Here is a 22,481-nt window from a genome sequence, read left to right as displayed (position 1 = left end):
GAAGAAGTCATCCCTACGCTGATAAAGGCTAGGAAGGAGGTGACGGCGAAACATTATCACCGTATCTGGAGGAAATATGTTTCTTGGTGTGAACCAAAACATGCTCCTATGGAGGATTTCCATGTGGGCCGTTTTCTCCACTTTCTACAGACAGGAGTGGATATGGGCCTGAAGTTAGGCTCCATTAAGGTACAGATTTCGGGCTTATCTATAAGGGAATTGGCTTCTCTTCCAGAAGTCCAGACTTTTGTGAAGGTAGTGCTGCACATCCAGCCTCCTTTTGTGCCCCCAGTGGCACCATGGGACCTTAAAGTGGTATTACGGTTCCTAAACTCTCACTGGTTTGAACCGCTTCAGACGGTTGAATTAAAGTTTCTCACTTGGAAGGTGGTCATGTTGTTGGCCTCGGCATCTGCGAGGCGGGTGTCCGAATTGGCGGCCTTGTCTCACAAGAGCCCCTATCTGATTTTCCATGTGGATAGAGCGGAGTTGAGGACTCGTCCTCAATTTTTGCCTAAGGTGGTTTAATCGTTTCATATGAACCAACCTATTGTGGTGCCTGTGGCTACGGATGACTTGGAGGACTCCAAGTCCCTGGATGTAGTCAGGGCCTTAAAAATCTATGTAGCCAGGACGGCTCGGGTTAGGAAAACAGAGGCACTGTTTGTCCTGTATGCGGCCAACAAAGTGGGCGCTCCTGCTTCGAAGCAGACTATTGCTCACTGGATCTGTAACACGATTCAGCAAGCTCATTCTACGGCTGGATTGCCGTTACCAAATTCGGTAAAGGCCCATTCCACTAGAAAGGTGGGCTCTTCTTGGGCGGCTGCCCGAGGCGTCTCGGCTTTACAGCTTTGCCGAGCAGCTACCTGGTCGGGTTCAAACACTTTTGCAAAGTTCTATAAGTTTGATACCCTGGCTGATGAGGACCTTGCGTTTGCTCAGTCGGTGCTGCAGAGTCGTCCACACTCTCCCGCCCGGTCTGGAGCTTTGGTATAAACCCCATGGTCCTTACGGAGTCCCCAGCATCCTCTAGGACGTAAGAGAAAATAAGATTTTAAACCTACCAGTAAATCTTTTTCTCCTAGTCCGTAGAGGATGCTGGGCGCCCGTCCCAGTGCAGACTATTTTCTGCAAGGCTTGTATATAGTTATTGCTTACATAAGGGTTATGTTACAGTTGTAATCAGTCTTTGCCTGATACTGTTTTGTTGCATACTGTTAACTGGTTGAGTATATTCCATGTTAAACGGTGTGGATGGTGTGGGCTGGTATGAATCTTGCCCTTGGATTAACAAAATCCTTTCCTCATACTGTCCGTCTCCTCTGGGCACAGTTCTCTAACTGAGGTCTGGAGGAGGGGCATAAAGGGAGGAGCCAGTGCACACCCATTCTAAAGTTCTTTATAGTGCCCATGTCTCCTGCGGAGCCCGTCTATACCCCATGGTCCTTACGGAGTCCCTAGCATCCTCTACGGACTAGGAGAAAAAGATTTACCGGTAGGTTTAAACAGGGCCGTAACTACGTGTGTGCCAAGGGGGCTTGGCACACAGCGCAGTTGCCCTGGGGGCGCAACGGCCAGCGGCATGTAATGAGTCAAATTGACTCATTACATGCCGCCTCTGTGTGCGCCGTGCGCCGCGCTGGAGGAGAGAGACCAGCGCGGCTGAGGAGGAGGAGGGAGGGGGAGCAGTGAGCCGCAGCAGCGCTATTTGATTGGTAGTAAGCGCCGCTGCAGCATCCCCCTCTCCTTCTGTATTGGCTGCCCGGCGCTGCTATGGATGCTGGGATGCGGTTCCTTCATCCCAGCATCCACAGCAGCGCCAGGCAACCAATACAGAAGGAGAGGGGGATGCTGCAGCGGCGCTTACTACCAATCAAATAGCGCTGCTGCGGCTCCCTGCTCCCCCTCCCTCCTTCTCACCTCACACAGCCTGCACCGAGAGGGAGCTGCACGAGGAGCCTGTCAGCGGGGAGAAGGTAAGTATGTCTCTCTCTCTCTCTTTTTCTCTTTCTCTCTCCCTTTCTCTCTCTCTCTCTCTCTCTCTCTCTCTCTCAGGGGGACACCGTCTGCCGCAATGTGTAAAAAGGGGTCCTGGCTGCCGCAATGTATAAAAAGGGGGTCTGGCTGCCGCAATGTGTAAAAAGGGGGCCTGGCTGCCGCAATGTGTAAAATGGGGTCCTGGCTGCCGCAATGTGTAAAAAGGGGGACTGGCTGCCGCAATGTGTAAAAAGGGGGCCTGGCTGCCGCAATGTGTAAAAAGGGGGACTGGCTGCCGCAATGTGTAAAAAGGGGGACTGGCTGCCACATTGTATAAAAAGGGGGTCTGGCTGCCGCAATGTGTAAAAAGGGTGCCTGGCTGCCGCAATGTGTAAAGAGGGGGCCTGGCTGCCGCAATGTGTAAAGAGGGGGACTGGCTGCCGTAATGTGTAAAAAGAGGGGGTCCTGGCTGCCGCAATGTGTAAAATAGGGTCCTGGCTGACGCAATGTGTAAAATGGGGTCCTGGCTGCCGCAATGTGTAAAATGGGGGACTGGCTGCCACAATGTATAAAAAGGGGTCTGGCTGCCGCAATGTGTAAAAAGGGTGCCTGGCTGCCGCAATGTGTAAAGAGGGGGCCTGGCTGCCGCAATGTGTAAAGAGGGGGACTGGCTGCCGCAATGTGTAAAAAGGGGGACTGGCTGCCGCAATGTGTAAAAAGGGGGACTGGCTGCCACAATGTATAAAAAGGGGGCCTGGCTGCCGCAATGTGTAAAGAGGGGGCCTGGCTGCCGCAATGTGTAAAGAGGGGGACTGGCTGCCGTAATGTGTAAAAAGGGGGGGTCCTGGCTGCCGCAATGTGTAAAATGGGGTCCTGGCTACCGCAATGTGTAAAATGGGGTCCTGGCTGCCGCAATGTGTAGAAAGGGGGACTGGCTGCCACAATGTATAAAAAGGGGTCTGGCTGACGCAATGTGTAAAAAGGGTGCCTGGCTGCCGCAATGTGTAAAGAGGGGGCCTGGCTGCTGCAATGTGTAAAGAGGGGGACTGGCTGCCGCAATGTGTAAAAAGGGGGACGCTGTCTGCTGTAATGTATAAAAGGGGCTCTACCTGGTGTAGTGGCGCTACTGTGCAGCGTAATTTGAATAATGTAGACTACTGTGCACCGTAGTATGAATTGCTGTTATTTTGTGGCCACGCCCCTTCCCCGTGAAGCCACGCCCCTATCAATTTTACGCGCGCTTACGGCGCGCACTGCCCCTCTCTTACATGGGGGGGGGGGCGCGCCACTGTCATTTTTTTGCACACAGCGCTAAAATGGCTAGTTACAGCACTGGGTTTAAAATCTTATTTAATACCTCATATAAAGCTGAATTAAATGCCATTTTTGGCATAAATACCCATTTCCTTACAGTGCATGAAAAATGTGTATCAAGTCCATTTGCAGATTAATAATCCTCTTATACTTACTCACTGGCGTGCGCAGCACATTTTCTTAGGGGGTGCACCATCGGAGGGGTGTGTCTAGCACCGCCTTTTGGGCGTATCTAGCACCATCTATTGATGGTCAACGCATATAAAATATCCACCTTTGTACCAATCCTAATAAAGCAGATACATTGTCAGATGTTGTGGTGTGCTCCAAACAAACACCCCTGATGGCACTCACTGCAATTACACTGTTCATCCTCAGCCTGGTCTGGCTCTCCCTCTCTTTCCCCTGCAAGATGCAGCAGCTTACTTACAAGTCAGTCTATCACTGACACTGACAGTCGCAGACTAGTATTGCCGCTGCTGGAAAAACAAGTGACGTGTTCATGCTGCTGCCGGCCGTCTGCCAGTATTAAATTTGTCTTCCTAAGAGGAACGCTGACTGCATGCTGCTCCTCATCAGTGGCTGGCGTTGGCATAGCATAGGAGAGAGGTGGGCGTGTGGCGGGTGTGACGGATGGGCGTGCGAGCAGCATGACGTAATCATGTCACATCACACTATTTTTATACATGGAGGTGGAGCTGGGAATTTGAAAGCCGGTGTCAGTGGCACCCTTGATTAACCCAGGCGTCAGGTCAGTAATGCAGTCCTGACAGGGTGCAGTGCAGAGGGGACAGTAATCAGCCTGCTTGGCGATTGCTGCATCAGGCATGTGAGATCGGGGTGCCAGACATTAGGGGGTGCCTGTGCGCACCAGGCACCCCCCCTGCGCACACCTATGTACTTACTACTCTGTACACTTTAGAGTGGTGGATTGGGGTAGGGACTGGACAGGCAAGTGTAGGGTAAGTATAGAATGGGCATTATTTCACATTCACAGCCTGGAACATTCCCCCAAATATATCCATCAGTAGGCTTATCTGATGTGGGGGCATGACCACTAATACAAGATACAGTCAGGTCCATAAATATTAGGAAATCAACACAATTCTCATATTTTGGACTCTATACACCACCACAATGGATTTGAAATGAAACAAACAAGATGTGCTTTAACTGCAGACTTTCCGCTTTAATTTGAGGGTATTTATATTTACATCCAAATCAGATGAACGGTGTAGGAATTACAACGGTTTCTATATGTGCCTCCCACTTTTTAAGGGACCAAAAGTAATGGGACAAACTAAACAATCCTAAATCAAACTTTCACTTTTTAATACTTTGTTGCAAATCCTTTGCAGTCAATTACAGCCTGAAGTCTGGAACGCATTGACATCACCAGAAGCTGGGTTTCATCCCTTGTGATGCTCTGCCAGGCCTCTACTGCAAATGTTTTCAGTTCCTGATGGTTCTTGGAGCATTTTCCCTTCAGTTTTGTCTTCATCAAGTGAAATGCATGCTCAGTCGGATTCAGGTCAGGTGATTGACTTGGCTATTGCATAACATTCTACTTATTTGCCTTAAAAACTCTGGTTGCTTTCGCAGTATGCTTCGGGTCATTGTCCATTTGCACTGTGAAGTGCCGTCTAATGAGTTCTGAAGCATTTGACTGAATATGAGCAGATAATATTGCCCGAAACACTTGAGAATTCATCCTGCTGCTTTTGTCAGCAGTCACTTTATCAATAAATTCAAGGGAACCAGTAGCATTGGCAGCCATACATGCCCACGCCATGACACTACCACCACCATGCTTCACTGATGAGGTGGTATGTTTTGGATCATGAGCAGTTCCTTTCCTTCTCCATACTCTTCTCTTCCCATCACTCTGGTACAAGTTGATCTTTGTCTCATCTGTCTATAGGATGTTGTTCCAGAACTGTAAAGGCTTTTTCAGATGTTGTTTGGCAAACTCTGATCTGGTCTTCCTGTTTTTGTGGCTCATCAATGGTTTACATCTTGTGGTGAATCCTCTATATTCACTCTTGTGAAGTCTTCTCTTGATTGTTGACTTTGACACATATACATCTACCTCCTGGAGAGTGTTCTTGATCTGGGCAACTGTTGTGAAGGGGTTTTTATTCACCAGGGAAATAATTCTTCTGTCATCCACCGCAGTTGTTTTCCGTGGTCTTTCAGGTCTTTTGGTGTTGCTGAGCTCTCCGGTGCGTTCTTTCTTTTTAAGAATATCCCAAACAGTTGATTTGGCCACACCTAATGTTTTGCTATCTCTCTGATGGGTTTGTTTTGATTTTTCAGCCTAATGATGGCTTGCTTCACTGATAGTGGCAGCTCTTTGGATCTCATATTGAGAGCCGATAGCAACAGATTCCAAATGCAAATGTCATACCTGGAATCTACTCCAGACCTTTTACCTGCTTAATTGATGATGAAATAACGAGGGAATAGCCTACTACTGTCCATGAAATAGCTTTTGAGTCGATTATCCCATTACTTTTGGTCCCTTAAAAAGTGGGAGGCACATATAGGGGTATATGCAATTGCGGTCGAATTGCGGCTTGAATTCGACCGTTTTTGGATTCGACACAATTCGACAGTCGAATCCATCCCGCCGGGACCCGAATTCGACATATTCAATAAATAACGGATTCAACAGTTCAAGAGCGGCGGATGGGAGGCTGATAGCCAGAGTGTAAAATTAAAGAATATTGTTTTTTGTCGCAGAACTACCATGTCGTGGCGCTCCCTGATTAGCTGAAGGGACCCTCTTTGACAGCAGTCACGGGGGGTCCCGCCAGTCGGGGAAAGGGGTCCCATGTGTAAATATGGGACCCCATTCAGTGCGTGGTCCGTGTTTTCCGTTTTTTTATTTTGCCAAGTACGTGGATTACAAACAAAGAAGAGGACCGATCTACACTGGATTGTTGTGAGTATAATTTTATTTACAGGTACCCCGTGGATTCTACGTTGAGAAGGGGACCGACTCTTCGTGTCAACATAGGTAAGTATGTGTGTATGTTGGTGTGCATGTATGTAATAAAGTTGTACTGTCATGGTGTGTGTACTGTTTTTATTTGGGTATTATTTTTGTAGTAGAACTACAGGTACCAGCGGGCCCGTTTCCCCCCCGCATGCTGGTACTTGTGATTCTCCAAGTACCAGCTTGCGGGGGAGGTTTGCTGGGACTTGTAGTTCTGCTACAAAGAACAATATTCTTTCATTTTACACTCTGGCTATCAGCCCCCCATCCGCCGCCCTTGGATGGGGGGGACAGCCTCGGGCTTCACCCCTGGCCCTTGGGTGGCTGGAGGGGGGGACCCTTTGATTTAAGGGGTCCCCACTCCTCCAGGGCACCCCGGTCAGGGGTGACTAGTTGGGGATTTAAGGCCATGCCCGCAGGGACCGGTATAAAAGTGTCCCCCGGCTGTGGCATTATCTCTCTGGCTAGTGGAGCCTTGTGCTGGTGTGAAAAATACGGGGGACCCCTACGTCTTTTGTCCCCGTATTTTTGACACCAGGACGCAGAGCCCGGTGCTGGTTGTTAGAATACGGGGGAACCCCTGTAATTTTCCCCCCCGTATTTTTACAACCAGGACCGGCTCAAAGAGCCTGAAGCTGGTTATGCTTAGGAGGGGGGACCCCACACATTTTTTTCAGGATTTTTAAGCATTTCACACCCCTTCCAACTGAAAAATATGCACTGATCTCTCCATATTATTGTAGTAAGTAAAAAAAATATATATATTCTTTGAAAAAAACGATTAAATAATACTCGTGGCTCCTAAATAGACAAACCAAGTAGATAATCCCTTCAAATCTAAATAGATATGCTATTAGCAATAAAAAAAGCACCAAAAAAAAAATGTTTTTAAAATTTTTTATTAGATCACGACAGAAAAATTAGGCGGAATGAAATTGACGAAATGACTGTCGAAAAGCACTGTTGTCGAATCAACAGTCTTCAATTGAATATACTTTTGTCGAAAAACCACAATTTAACATTGCAGACATGTCGAATTGAAAAAATGTCGAATTGCCAAAAGTCGAAAATGAAACGGCAGGTTTTTTTGTCGAAAAAGTACTGTATTGCATAGTCGAATCAAATTCGACATTTTTTTTGTGTCAAAAATGACCCATTTTTCGACATTTTCGGCAATTCGACCGCAATTGCATATACCCCATAGAAACCGTTGTAATTCCTACACCGCTCACCTGATTTGGATGTAAATACCCTGAAATTAAAGCGGTAAGTTTGCAGTTAAAGCACATCTTGTTTGTTTCATTTCAAATCCATTGTGGTGGTGTATAGAGCCCAAAATATGAGAATTGTGTCGATGTCCCAATATTTATGGACCTGACTGTATCTTGTACTAGTGGTCATGCCCCCACATCAGATAAGCCTACTGACGGATATTTTGGGGGAAATGTTCCAGGCTGTGAATGTGAATGCCTATATACTCTGTACAAAGCACAGCAGAACTTGGTTGTAATAAAGCTGCGGCCACTGCACTGTGGATCTTCGTATACAGATTCAGAGGGGATCAGTATGAATTACCGACGGTTGGGATGCCGGCCGTCAGTATACAGACAATGGCATCCCGGCCATCAGTATGCCTGCAGCACACAGAGTCCCCTTGCGGATTCGCTGCGTTTGCCATGCTACACTCACCACGCTGCAGGCTCGGTGGCTCGCTGCGCTTGCCACATGTTCTATTCCCACTCTATGGATGTTGTGGACACCCACGAGTGGGAATATCCCCTGTGAGCCGGGATTCCGGGTGCTGGCATTGTCAGCAGTCGGGATTCCGGCATCTGTTACCTGACCGCCAGGATCCCGACTGCCGGCAATGTAACTGCCATCCCATTCAGAGACTCAGCGTTGCATAGCAAATGAATCAGTGCAGTCTCATGAAGCAGTTTGTGACTGTGGGGGTTATTCAGGGTTGTTCGCAAACCAAAAAGTTAGAAATTGGGCAAAACCATGTTACACTGCAGGTGCGGCAGTCTTTGTTTTTTACGGTATCCGGTTGATAGATAGACAGTGTCTAGTTAGACAGTCAATAGATAGACACCATATGTTAGGCATTAGGTCGACAGGGTCAAAAAGGTCGACATGAAAAAGACAGTACAAAAGGACGACATGAAAATGGTCGACATAAGATAGACAAATGTTGTTTTTTAAATGTAACATGTTTTTGGACTATTTCATACCTTCTCTATCCATGTTGGCATAGAGCCACCGAGCCCAAAGCGTGGTGAGCGAAGCGAACCCCGCGAGGGGATTCCTTTCTACAACTGGGGGTTCCAGATGACAAAACTATCCACACAAACCACAAAAATGCAAAAAATATGGTGTCTACCTTTTTTATGTCGACCATTTTCATGTCGACCTTTTGACCTTGTCGACCTTTTGTACTGTCTACCTTTTTCATGTCTACCTTTTGACCCTGTCGACCTTTTGACACTGTCGACCTAATGTCTGTCTAATGGTGCCCATACACTTATGAGATAATCGGTGCTATCCTTGGATTTCGACCTCATCTGTGAGAGAAATCGGGGGATTGTCTGCACATTTTAGGTACCTTGAGACGCGATGCGCGGGTACGTCGCTCGAATATCGCGTCTCAAGATATTATGTGCTGCACTTAATATCTCTTGCATCGCAGTGCGATCGCATGTGGTTTAAAACCACATGAGATATATCACACTACGATGTGCGATGGGCACCCGCCGGGAGTGGCCAGAGGCCGCTCCCACTTGGCGTGACGTGCTGATCACGTGATTACCATGCGATCTATTGCATGATCGCATGGTAATCACCTTGGCAGTTCAGGTGCGATTTCATTGCACCTGAACTGCCGCTGCGATTGCTCGCGATGTCGCGTCGCGGGGCATCGCACAAGTGTATGGGCAGCATAACATATGGTGACTATCTATTGACTGTCTAACTCAGAGGTTCTCAAACTCGGTCCTCAGGACCCCACACAGTGCATGTTTTGCAGGTAACCCAGCAGGTGCACAGGTGTATTAATTACTCACTGACACATTTTAAAAGGTCCACAGGTGGAGCTAATTATTTCACTTGCGATTCTGTGAGGAGAACTGCAAAACATGCACTGTGTGGGCCCCCGAGGACCGAGTTTGAGAACCTCTGGTCTAACTAGACACTATCTATCTTTTATACCACACCCAGTTTTTACATAGGTAAAATGTGACCACAATCTACATGCAGCCTATATTGCTCACTGCACAGATAGGCTGATTCATATTTGTAAGTAAAGCAAAACAGCACACAACTGGGTAAAACCATGTGGCACTGCAGGTGGGGCAGATGTAACATGTGCAGAGTGTTAGATTTGGGTGGGGGTGTTCAAACTGAAATTTAAATTGCAGTGTAAAAATAAAGCTGGCTAACATTTGTGGGCTACATGCAAAAGCAGCAAGTATTTACTCTGCACAGAAACAATATAAATGTATTTGTTTCCCTTGCATAGCAACATGGTTTGTTCCAGACACAAAGTTACTTGTTTTTTTTTTATTTTTGCTTTACTTACAAACATGAATCAGACCCAGTGATTGTAAAACATTGGCCCTCATTCCGAGTTGATCGCTCTGTAATTTTCTTCGCATCGCAGCGATTTTCCGCAAACTGCGCATGCGCAATGTTCGCACTGCGACTGCGCCAAGTAAATTTGCTAAGAACTTTGGTATTTTACTCACGGCATTACGAGGTTTTTTCTTCGTTCTGGTGATCGTTGTGTGATTGACAGGAAGTGGGTGTTTCTGGGCGGAAACTGGCCGTTTTATGGGAGTGTGTGAAAAAACGCTGCCGTTTCTGGGAAAAACGCGGGAGTGGCTGGAGAAACGGGGGAGTGTCTGGACGAACGCTGGGTGTGTTTGTGACGTCAAACCAGGAACGAAACTGACTGAACTGATCGCAGTGGCAGAGTAAGTGTCGAGCTACTCAGAAACTGCTTAGAAATTTATATTCGCAATTTTGAGTATCTTTCGTTCGCAATTTTGCTAAGCTAAGATTCACTCCCAGTAGGCGGCGGCTTAGCGTGTGAAATGCTGCTAAAAGCAGCTCGCGAGCGAACAACTCGGAATGAGGGCCCTTGTTACATGTCTCTGGAGACTTACTGCCATCTAGTGGTTATGTTGTGTATTTCCTCTGGTAGTGAAATCTTGCATTTGCTTGGTGCTTTATTGGTATGCAGTCATGATGTCGAATGTTATGTTGTTGACATAGTTGAAATGTTGACATTTGCAAAATGTTGCCATGGACAAAATGTCAATATACCAGTTGAAGTCTGGTTATCTGGAAAATGCCTTGTTGGTATCTTGACCATGCCAACATTTAATCATCTGCATACTGAACATGTCGACACAATGTCTCTAGACACTTGCGCGTGTTGACATTCTCATGTCAACGTCATAAATGTCAATATGGTGCTTGACGACCTAAAATACTGACCCCGTGATTTTTGTGTTGATCGTTACAGATCTCTGGAGACTTCGGCAGCGGCCTTCCAGAAAAAGAGGTGGTAGAGGTAAGACGCAGATAGTTTATAAAACATTAATGAATTACATGGGTAGGAATGTATCTACTCACATATAGCGGGTAAAATAAGTAATGAACACATCAACATTTTTCTCAGTAAATATATTTGTTTGGGGCTAATGTAATGAAATTTTCACCAAATGTCAGCAACATCCCATGTAATTCACACATGCAAAGAAATCAACCCATAGATGTCCATAGATTAAGTTATGTGTAATAATGTGAAATGACACAGGGAAAAAGGGATGGGTGTGGGTGACCGGTGGTTGGGATACCGCCGGTCACCACCCTGACACCGGGATCCCATTGTATAGATTGCCAGCAGGGAAGGCGAGCACAACAAAGCCCCTTGTGGGCTCACTGCGTACGGTGGCTTGCTGCGCTCACCACAGGTTCTATTCCCACTCAATGGGTGTCATGGACACCCATGAGTGGGAATTGTCCCTGTCAGTTGGTATGACGACTGTTGGGCTTTCTACGGGGCGGGATTCCGACACTGGTATATTGACCACATAACCGCATCCCGGGAAAAAGTATTGAACACATGAAGAAAGGGAGGTGCAAAAAGGCATGGAAAGCCGCGACACCAGCTGAAATCTTGCCGAAATGTCCACGAGGGTGGACATTTCAGCAAGACAGTAATTAGTAATTGTCAGTGCAACTTAACATAAGCTGGTTCAGTCCCAACTGATGGCCTATAATAAGGTGTCTCATTACCAAGGTGTCACACAAGAAACATCTCATGATGGGTAAAAGCAAAGAGCTTATTGTTGCAAAACATACTGATGGCATTGGTTGCCGAAAGATTTCTACATTTCTGAATGTTCCAGTGAGCACTGTTGGGGCCATAATCCGGAACTGGAAAGAACACCATTTCACCATAAACCGGCCACGACCAGGTGCTTCTCACAAGATTTCAGTCAGAGGAGGGGATAAAATTATCAGAAGAGTTGTCCAAAACCCAAGGACTACTTGTGGAGACCTTCAGAAAGACCTGGAATAAGCAGGTACAATTGTTTTAAAGAAAACAATAAGTAGAGCACTCAACCGCCATGGCCTGTATGCACGCTCACCGCGCAAGACTCCAATGCTGAAGAAAAAGCATGTTGAAGCTCGTTTAAACTTTGCTGCACAACATTTGGACAAGCCTGTGAAATACTGGGAGGATTTAGGGGTCTATTTACTAAGCCTTGGATGGAGATAAAGTACCAGCCAATTGGCTCCTAACTGTCATTTTTCAAACCCAGCCTGTGAAGTGGCAGTTAGGAGCCGAAAAACGAGGGCGGACATTTCAGCAAGACTGATCCCAAACACACAGCCAAGGACACTCTCAATTGGTTTCATAGAAAGAAAATAAAGCTGCTACAATAGCCCAGCCAATCACCTGACTTGAATCAAATTGAAAATCTATGGAAAGAACTAAAGATCAGAGTTCATAGAAGAGGCCACGGAACCTTCAGGATTTGAAGACTGTTTATCTGGAAGAATGGGCCAAAATCTCACCTGAGCAATGCATGCGACTAGTTCCTCCATACAAGAGGTGTCTTGAAGTTGTCTTTACCAACAAAGGCTATTAAATACATTTCAGTAAGCGTATTCAATACTTTTTCCCTGTGTCATTTCACATTATTACACATAAATTAATTTATGGACATCTATGGGTTGATTTCTTTGCATGTGTGGATTGCATGGGTTGTTGCTGACATTTGCTGAAAATTTCATTTCAAAATGTCATTACAATAGCCCCAATAGAAATATATTTACTAAGAAAAATGTTGATGTGTTCAATACTTATTTTACCTGCTGTATATTCTTTTGTGACCATGTATCATGTAATTCCATGAATAAGCTTGTATCCAGTACTTGCCATATAGCTGTAATAAGTCCAGCAACATAGACTTCTGGCTAAGGATAGTTATATGGCAGTCCACTGAGTTCATTCTATGGGGGTGATTCAGATCTGATCGCTGCTGTGCGTTTTCACCGGGAGGGCAATCAGGTCCTAACTGCGCATGCGTATGCACTGCAATGCGCACGCGCATCGGACATCAACAACGGGCATCGACGGGATGGTGCAAAAAAAACCGATTTCTACTGCCGTTCGCAAGGCGATTGACAGGAGGAGGCCGTTTGTGGGTGACAACGGACCGTTTACAGGGAGTGTCCAGAAAAACGTAGGCGTTCCCAAGCGTTTTCAGGGAGGGTGTGTGACGTCAGCTCCAGACCCGATCAGCCTGTTCTCATTGCACTGTAGGAGTAAGTCCTGGGCTGCGCACAGACTGCACACACTGGATTTTCATGGTGAATTTACACTCCCCCTTGGGGCGGCGACTATCTGATCGCAGGACAGCAAAGTTTGCAGCCCAGCGATCAGGTCTGAATTACCCCCTATACCCACTGGGGTTTTGCAGTATGACTGGAGTCTGTGCAACCTTTCCCTGATAATAACATTTGTCACTGCTTTTTGTTGGAAAAATGAATCTATAGATCTGTCCAGGGCCGTCTTAACAGCAGTGTAGGCCCCTGGGCACAACAATGCACTGGGCCCCCTACCCATCCTCCAGCGGAAGGGGTGGGGGGGTGCTATCAGCGTAGTTTTGATGTCCCGCGGGCGGTAAAGGGTGTACTATCTTCCGCTCAGCGTGTAGAACCTGGAACAGTAATTTCTGCTAATTACTCTTTTACTGCACAGATGGAGATAAACTGTAGAAGGGGGCATTGGGCTGAATTAAGAAGCCCTGGTACATGATTCCAGGGTGGTAGGGGGTGTTTAATACGTAGGGGAGGGGTGGATAGTGGAGTGGGCTTAATATTTATAATTTTCCGGTGGGAGGGTAGCTTGCTTGACTGCAGATATCTCAGGTTCCTGAAAATATATTTCTTAGCTTTGAATGGGATAAAAAACTAGAGAGTCCCACCTTTCAGATGGTTCTGGGGACTTGGGGATCAGAGTTCAGGAGCCAAAGCAATTCACCAATGAAAATCTAAAACTACATATTAGGCGTGTGGAGCTGGAGCAGGGACCAGTTGCTTGAAGGCTGATATCTCTGGTTCTGGGCATAGTAGAGACAAACTGCCAGTGTCCACTAAAAGGGGAGAGTCACAGCTTTTGGGTTATACCCTCAGAAATACTTTAAGTCAGACAAAATCCTAGATATCAGGCTGGGAAGAACAATTAACAGGCTTGGTTGGGGACCACTGCTTTCAAGTCAGATATCTCCGGTTCCACAGGGACGATTTTCAAAAATCAGATACCCCTGGAAAGAGGGGACCCTCAGCTATCAGCCTAGGGCCCTTATACTCCTAGGGCCCTTGGGCAAGAGCCCATTGAGCCCATACGAAAAGACGGCCCTGGATCTGTCTGTCTGATAGAGAGTTCATCTACCATGTATCAAGTGAGCTTGTATGCTTAGACGTATCCCTCCTTTCTGTAGTGAATACATGTACTAAGAACAGGCCGCTCTGCAAACTTTAGATCACATTGGGAATACATATATGGAGCCTCTGTTGGTATTACTTGTAAATTGCAGAGTGGAAATACTATAATACTGTTTAACATATAACATTATTTATTAAAATGATCTTGGCTGGTTTAATTAAAATTGTATGAAAACGAATGTCCTTCCCCTGCTGCATTAACCTAATAGGGGGATATTCAATTGTTTGAAAAGTCAGTTGGGTGTCGGTTTTTTCCCTATCTAATAGACAGGAAAAAACAGACACCCACCCGACTTTTCAAACATTTTAATTCCCCCCATAGAGTCTTCTTGTGCATTTGCATTTATATCGCGTGTTCTACTGGTTAGTTATTGGCCTTTTAAATTTCGGCCATATAGACTATCAACCCAACGCATGGTAGATAAACCCCCTGGACCTAAAAAGCCCGGAAAGGGGTTTGCTTTGGAATGTTCACAAAGGTTGTAAATGGAGTACGGATGTGAGAAGGATGTAACACCAGTAGGTACATTAACTAAATGACTCCTGTATTATCAATTAGGTTACTCGGGCACCACCAAGAATCAAGGAACAAGCACCCATCACAGTACCTCCCATACAGAGACCCTCCGTGGTGAAAGAGACTGTGATCACAAAGGAGACTATACAAAGAGTGGAAGTAGCAGGTCATGGTCCCATGAAATGTTGTGTGAAAATTCATAGGGGGTGATGGAGAAGTTGTCCATAGCAACCAATAAGTTCTAAGTATTCTATGAAATTATAGCTAGTAGCTGGTTACTGTGGGCAAACTTCTCCAGTTGTACTCTTCCAAAGGTTTGATACATCTCCTCCACGTTCTGGATTTTATTTGTTATAGGAAAAGGCCATTGGAAATTGTTGTGTTACATTACATTTAGAATCTAATTCTATAATGAATTGTTATTGTCAATTTTAATAATGGCTCCATTGATGGTACGTCCAGCGCCTTGTGTGCGCTGGAACCAGCAGAAGTTTGAGTGTCCAGCCATTTCTGCTCCACAGAAGGACTTGCATTTTGCAAACTAGAGCTGGAAGTGTCTGGGCCTCATATTATTCTTTTATCAGGGCTTGTTTTGTGGTTCATGTCGTACATCAGCGGAGAAGCTCAGATCCAGGTCTACATCAGACACACACACACACACACACACACACACACACACACACACACACACACACTCCACCTCTCCGCACACCTGGGCCCACTTCTGTTCTGCAGAGACATGTCCCTAGAGTGGAGCCTATATGTGCACCTTCACCTTTCCACACACTTGGGCCCACTTCCAGTCTGTGGAGGCATGTCTTCAGAGTGGAGCTTATATGCTCACCTCCATCTTTCCACACGCCTGGGCCCACTTGTAGTCTGTAGAGCCATGTCCCCATAGTGGAGCTTATATACTGTATGATCCTCCAGCTCTTCACACACCTGGGCCCACTTCCATACTGCAGTGACATGTCCCTAAAGTAGAGCTTATGGGGGTAATTCAGAATTGATTGCAGCAGCAAGTTTGTTAGTAGTTGGGCAAAACCATGTGCACTGCAGGGGAGGCAGATATAACATGTGTAGAGAGAGTTAGATTTGGGTGGGGTGTGTTTAAACTGAAATCTAAATTGCAGTGTAAAAATAAAGCAGCCAGTATTTACCCTGTACAGAAACAAAATAACCCACCCAAATCTATCTCTCTGCACATGTTATATCTGGCCTCCCCCTGCAGTGCACATGGTTTTGCCCAACTGCTAACAAATTTGCTGCTGTGATCAACTCTGAATTACCCCCTATATGTGCACCTCCGCCTCTCCACACACCTGTGGAGATATATCCCTAAAGTGGAGACATGTCCCTAAAGTGGAGCCTATAAAGTGGAGCACATCCACCTCTCCACACACCTGGGCCCACTTCTTCTGTGCGGAGACACGTCCCTAAAAATAGAATCTATATGTGCACCGCTGCCTCTCCACATAACTGGGCCCATTTCTAGTCTGCATAGACATTTTACTAGAGTGGAGCTTATATGTGCCCCTCCATCTCTCCACACATTTGGGCCCACTTCTAGTCTGCAGAGACATATCCCTAGAGTGGAGCCTATATATGAACCTCCACCTCTCCACACATCTGAGACTACTCCCCATCTGTGGAGACATGACCCTACAGTGGAGCTTATATGTGCCCCTCAATATGTGCTAAGAGGACCAATCAGGCGCTTTGTGGTGTGCTTTGTCATCATTGTGGTGACAGTATATAGTATAAGTGACTGTTGAGCCTGAAACAGTATTGAAATTATTTAAATAGCAAACTGCTGTTGTCCACAATAACTTTATTTTGTGATATACTTATTTTGCCTTTATACTATAGTAATACTAATATTGAGCTCCTGAGACTGGATAACATTAGCGGATATTATAGGTGATTGTGGAATCTCTATTATAGGTCAGCCTGGGCAGAAAGGAGAGAAGGGAGACAGAGGACAGAAGGGCGACTTTGGACTAACTGGTCCTAAAGGGGAGACCGGAGTCAGTACAAGCTCAGGCGTGGAGTCTAGAGGAGAAAAGGTAAGTTAGAGAACCTGTGTCTTTAAAGGAGTAAGCTAAATCTTTCACACAGGAAATAATGTTCTGGAGAGGTTCCCTTATGAGCTCATTCAGGGTCATTGCTACCTTGAGGCAAGCGCTTTGTGTCAGGTTACAGAGATTGGGTGTCCACCTGACCTCACATAGCCACAAGCCTGGTTATCTCCTCTACTGCGAGACACCACTCACCTCCTTATACAGTCACTACAAGAGGAAACCTGCTGTGATATACAGACCAATCACTATGCACCTGCAGCAGTGACTGTGGGGCAGATGTATTAACCTGGAGAAGGCATAAGGAAGTGATAAACCAGTGATATGTGCAAGGTGATAAAGGCACCAGCCAATCAGCTCCAATATGTAAATTAACAGTTAGGATCTGATTGGCTGGTGCCTTTATCATCTTGTACATATCACTGGTTTATCACTTCCTTATGCCTTCTCCAGGTTAATACATCTGCTGTGTGAGAAGCCCGAGTACCGCTACTGGACAGCATCCTGCCTCATAAACCATCTCTACTTGTGCTGCCTTCTGTTAAAGGGATTCCACCCTCAAAATCTTTTTGTGTTGTATGCCGTACGCTCTCTTGACTGGTCTTTGGAGGTCCATTCTGCTCCCAACCTCTCCTCTTTTACCCTCTTTGGGGTGTATTTAATAGATGTCGGATCCTTTCCGACGGAAAAAATCAGACATCTCGGTATTCAATTAATATTTTAAAAGTCGGATTGACATATTTTAAAGTCAGTATTTTTAAAGTCGGATAGACAATGTTGGAACTGGGGCCAAAACACGTGGATCCGCGGCTAATCCGCCGATCCACGTGTTTTCTGACAAGTCGGAGTTCCCGACTTGTCGGAAAAAAGCAGCCTGATTGAATGGGTCTGAACCCATTCCGACCTCAAAAAGTCGGAATCTTCCGTCTTTCCGACAAGACGGCAGTTTCCGACTGCTATTGAATACACCCCTTAGCCTGTATACAGATGTCTTATAATAAAGTACCTCGATATGCATCTGCGATGGGGAGTGTTGCATGTACAGATGCATTTCTGTATAATTAGATTTGTTTATAGCTCATTGGAAAGGATAAAGAGAACTTGTCTCTTGGTGGTATGCCAATTCCACCCTCCTGGCGCTAATAAAAAATATCTCACAGATGAATATGTATATAAAAGAAAAATTCAACACACTGCAGCGTATGTTTTCAAGACTTAGTTAGAGTCTTAGGCATAAAGGTACATACATAGATTTCTCTGACGTCCTAGTGGATGCTGGGAACTCCGTAAGGACCATGGGGAATAGACGGCTCCGCAGGAGACTGGGCACATCTAAAGAAAGATTTAGGACTATCTGGTGTGCACTGGCTCCTCCCCCTATGACCCTCCTCCAAGCCTCAGTTAGATTTCTGTGCCCGGCCGAGCTGGATGCACACTAGGGGCTCTCCTGAGCTCCTAGGAAGAAAGTATAGTTTAGGTTTTTTATTTTACAGTGAGACCTGCTGGCAACAGGCTTACTGCACCGAGGGACTAAGGGGAGAAGAAGCGAACCTACCTAAGTGGTGGTAGCTTGGGCTTCTTAGGCTACTGGACACCATTAGCTCCAGAGGGATCGAACACAGGACCCGACCTCGTCGTCCGTTCCCGGAGCCGCGCCGCCGTCCCCCTTACAGAGCCAGAAGCAAGAAGGTCCGGAAAATCGGCGGCTGAAGACTTCTGTCTTCTCCATGGTAGCGCACAGCACTGCAGCTGTGCGCCATTGCTCCTCATGCACACCACACACTGCGGTCACTGATGGGTGCAGGGCGCTGGGGGGGGGGGCGCCCTGAGCAGCAATAAATAGCACCTTGGCTGGCAAACTGACACCATATATAGCCCCAGGGGCTATATAGGTGTATATTAACCCCTGCCAGAATTATTAAAATAGCGGGAGAAAGCCCGCCGAAAAAGGGGCGGAGCCATCTCCCTCAGCACACTGGCGCCATTTTCCCTCACAGCTCAGCTGGAAGGATCGCTCCCTGGCTCTCCCCTGCAGTCCTGCACTACAGAAAGGGTTAAAAAGAGAGGGGGGCACAAAAATAGGGATTTTTGTTTACTTACCGTAAAATCTCTTTCTCTGATTCCATCTGGGGGACGCTGCGCAGTTACTTGTGGGGTTAGAGGTGTGTGGTTGTGGAGTTTGGCACAGAACTATTAAGAACTGACCCCTCCCCCCTCTAACCCCTCCCATCTCCTTCCTGCCCAGCCAGCACCTCAGTTAACGTTTAGCCAAGCCAAAGGAGATAGACCGAAAAAAATTTACTGGTTAAACCAGACAACCATATGGGAGGGATCGCAGCGTCCCCCAGATGGAATCAGAGAAAGAGATTTTACGGTAAGTAAACAAAAATCCCTATTTCTCTTTCATCCATCTGGGGGACGCTGCGCAGTTACTTGTGGGATTTCCCAAAGCAAGCTAATGAGAGGAGGGAGAAGTAGACGGCATAGCCGTCTGTAAAATTTGACGCCCAACAGAGGCAGTTTCCAAATTGAAAATATGAAAAAAACGGTAAACCCTTTTTGAACCGTATGCACAGGCGACCAAGTCGCCGCCCTACATAGCTGCTCAATAGATGCATTCCCGCGAGCAGCCCAAGAAGCTCCAACTCGAATGAGCTGGAATCGATTCAGAAATTGAAATATCAGAAAACTGTTTTTATGGCGAAATCACCCAACGAGCCACTGTGTTCTTGGAAGCCGACCAATCTCGTTTGAGCGCATCAATTAAAAACTAACAATGCAGCCGTACGACCGACAGGATTTGGACAAGATAAATAAATCCGTAAGGCCCTGAGCATATCTAAGAGAGCCAAATGGGAATCCTCCCCGGAAGGAGGAGTAAACGCTGGAGGGACAATGTCCTAATTTAGATGAAACGCTGACACAACTTTCGTAAGGAAGGAAGGTTTTTGTTCGCAGAATCACCCGGCTATCATGAAACCTCAACAAGGGTGGTCTGCAAGAAAGAGCTGTCCATGCAGACACTCGCCCTGCGGAGGCAATTGTCAATAGGAAGACAACTTTTGAACGTTAGATACCGCAATTTTACAGATTCCAAATAGCTCAAATGGAGAATACTGAAGAGCCGTAAAGACTAAGTTACAGTCCCAAGGGGGAACCAGAGGAACAAAAGGTGGCTGAATCCGAAGAACTCCCTGAAGGAACGTCTGAACTTCTGGAAAGATAGCCAGTCTCTTTTGAAAGAAAGAACCGATAAGTCAGAAACTTGACCTTTCAGTGAAGAAGTCTCAGACCCTTATTGAGACCCTCCTGAAGGAAGTATAAACCGACGAGGAATACGAAACAAATCCGGTGTTAAACCACGCTTTTGACACCAATCAATGTAAATACGCTATACTCGGTGGTATACTCTAGAAGTCACCGGGTTTTTTTTTGTTTTTTTTTGGCCTGAGACATCGTCTACACAACAAGACGAGAAAAAAACCCTTTTCCCTTAAAAGGTTGGGTTCAAGAACCAAATCGTCAAAGCCAGCCGACCCAATCTGGGCGGTGACCTGGTCCTTGAATCAGAAGATCCGGACACAGAGGGAGTCGGAATGGTTCCTTGACGACCATATTGTGACGCAGAATGTACCACTGTCAGCGTGGCCAAGCTGAGGCTACCCAAATGATTGGGAGACCTTCTTACTGAATGCGTTTAAGCAGACGTGGAATCAGTGGAAATGGTGGAAACACATATCCCAGTTGAAAGTGCCACGGTGCTGTCAGTGCATCGATTAGAATTGCTTGAGGGTCCTGAGTACGCGACCCGTAGAGAGGAAGATTATTATTGAGACGAGACGCCATCAGATCTACATCGGGCAACCCCCACCGGGCTACTAGAGTCAGAAACACCTCCTGGTGAAACTCCCACTCTCCCGGATGCATCGTGTGACGGCTTAAGAAATCCGCTTCCCAGTTCTCGATTTCTGGAATATGAATCGCGAATATGGCCAGGAACCAATGTTCCGCCCATGTGAGAGTCTGAGCGACTTCTTTCATTGCGGATCAGCTTCGAGTACCTACTTCCTTGTTTATGTAAGCAACTGCTGAGGCGCTGTCAGACTGAATCCGCACTGGATGACCTTGAACCATGGTTTGAATCCGAAGTAGTGCATACCGGATTGTCCGTAACTCCAAGATGCTGATCTGCAACTTTAACTCTTGACTGGTCCAGAGTCCCTGAAAGTGATGAGTCTGAAACACCGCCCCCCAACCTCTGAGGCCGGTGTTTGTGGTGACCATCACCCAAGACCAAATTGTGAACGGAACTACTTTGGTCAAATTGTATCTGTGAAACCCCCAGCGAAGCGACTGACGAGTCTGTACAGACACGCGGACCAACAGTAATTCAAGATGAGGCCCTGTCCGAGTCCAACAGTTGAGAATCTGAGTCTGAAAAGGGTCGAGTCTGAAACGTGGCATATGGAACTGCCTTGAAGGTTGCCACCATCTTGTCTCACTTGCATGCAACGGAGAACCGAAACCACCGGTAAATGTAGCCGTGTTCGAATTCTGGACTGTATGTCCTGAATCTTGTCCTGAGGAAGAACCACTTTTCTGGTTGTTGGTGTCGAATAAAAGTCCCAGAAACATCATCTTCCGGGAAGGAAGCAAAGATGATTTCAGACAATAAATTATTCATCCGAGTGACCGCAGAGACTCCATAGCGAGACGCAAGTTCTGATGAAGAATCCACCCTGCCTTGATCAACAGATTACCCAAATACAGAATAATGTTGATTCCCTGCCTGAAACTGAAAATGTCAAGGCCGACCGCGAATCTCAGAAGAGATTGATGACCCGTCCAAATAGAAACAAGCAGATAGGCGTCTTACGTCCAATTAGACCAAATATCCCCGTTTCCTTGGCGACAATAACCGAGAGGATGGATTCCATTTTGAACTTTTGGGTTGAAATGAATCCTCCAGTTTGTCCACGAGTAAAATCCCGACCTCTCTGCCGAGCGGGACCTAGAAGAATTACTTCATTTCGTAAGCAAAATGGCTGTTGCATGATGAAGAGCTCGACGTCCGAAGGAACCATTTGAAAGAGGTGTGATGAACACCCGATATGGGACTGGGTCCTCGTTTCGATAGGAACCACCCTTCTTTGAACTGTAGTAACCGAGTCTCAACCGTCACTGACTCCTCCGAGGATCGTGAACCGTCATGCAGTAGGTTTGTTGGCAGGTTTACGTCTACCTCTGAATGCCTCCCTTCGTGGGTATCCCCTGTATATGAAAGTACCGGAACCTTGTAGAATTCGGTTTCGGAGGAGCAACTGGAAGAAAGGGGTTCCTTCTGTAGAATGTGAGATAATCTTCTTTGATTCCGACCTAAAGAGTACTCACCTTCAAATGGTACCGCCGACAAGGTCTGTTTGGGGTCAAAATCGGCCTTCCAAACCCGAGACCAAAGAGACCGTCTTGTTGTCACGGTCAAGGCAGAAATACGGAATTGTAGTGCAGCAGGATCAACCAAGGCCTCACCCACATAAGTAAGAACCTTCTGAAATCTGTTCTGTTAATTGAATGG

At 46.5% G+C, this 22,481-nt stretch overlaps 1 protein-coding gene across 4 annotated transcripts in view; it reads left to right on the top strand.

Moving 5' to 3' along the window:
• The window catches only part of COL18A1 (collagen type XVIII alpha 1 chain), a 333,914-nt gene that overhangs the window by 217,955 nt on the left and 93,478 nt on the right, over positions 1 to 22,481 (top strand). For all 4 annotated transcript variants that reach the window (XM_063933311.1, XM_063933309.1, XM_063933308.1 and 1 more), the window contains 3 exons: positions 10,815 to 10,862; positions 14,871 to 14,994; positions 16,773 to 16,894. In XM_063933311.1, the coding sequence (XP_063789381.1) occupies positions 10,815 to 10,862; positions 14,871 to 14,994; positions 16,773 to 16,894 (294 nt within the window). The remainder of the gene's footprint in view (positions 1 to 10,814; positions 10,863 to 14,870; positions 14,995 to 16,772; positions 16,895 to 22,481) is intronic.

This window comes from Pseudophryne corroboree, chromosome 7 (genome assembly GCF_028390025.1).
Source record: "Pseudophryne corroboree isolate aPseCor3 chromosome 7, aPseCor3.hap2, whole genome shotgun sequence".
Classification (NCBI taxonomy): domain Eukaryota; kingdom Metazoa; phylum Chordata; class Amphibia; order Anura; family Myobatrachidae; genus Pseudophryne; species Pseudophryne corroboree.
The sequence above is the reverse complement of the archived record's forward strand: the minus strand, read 5'-3'. Positions and strand labels throughout refer to the sequence as shown.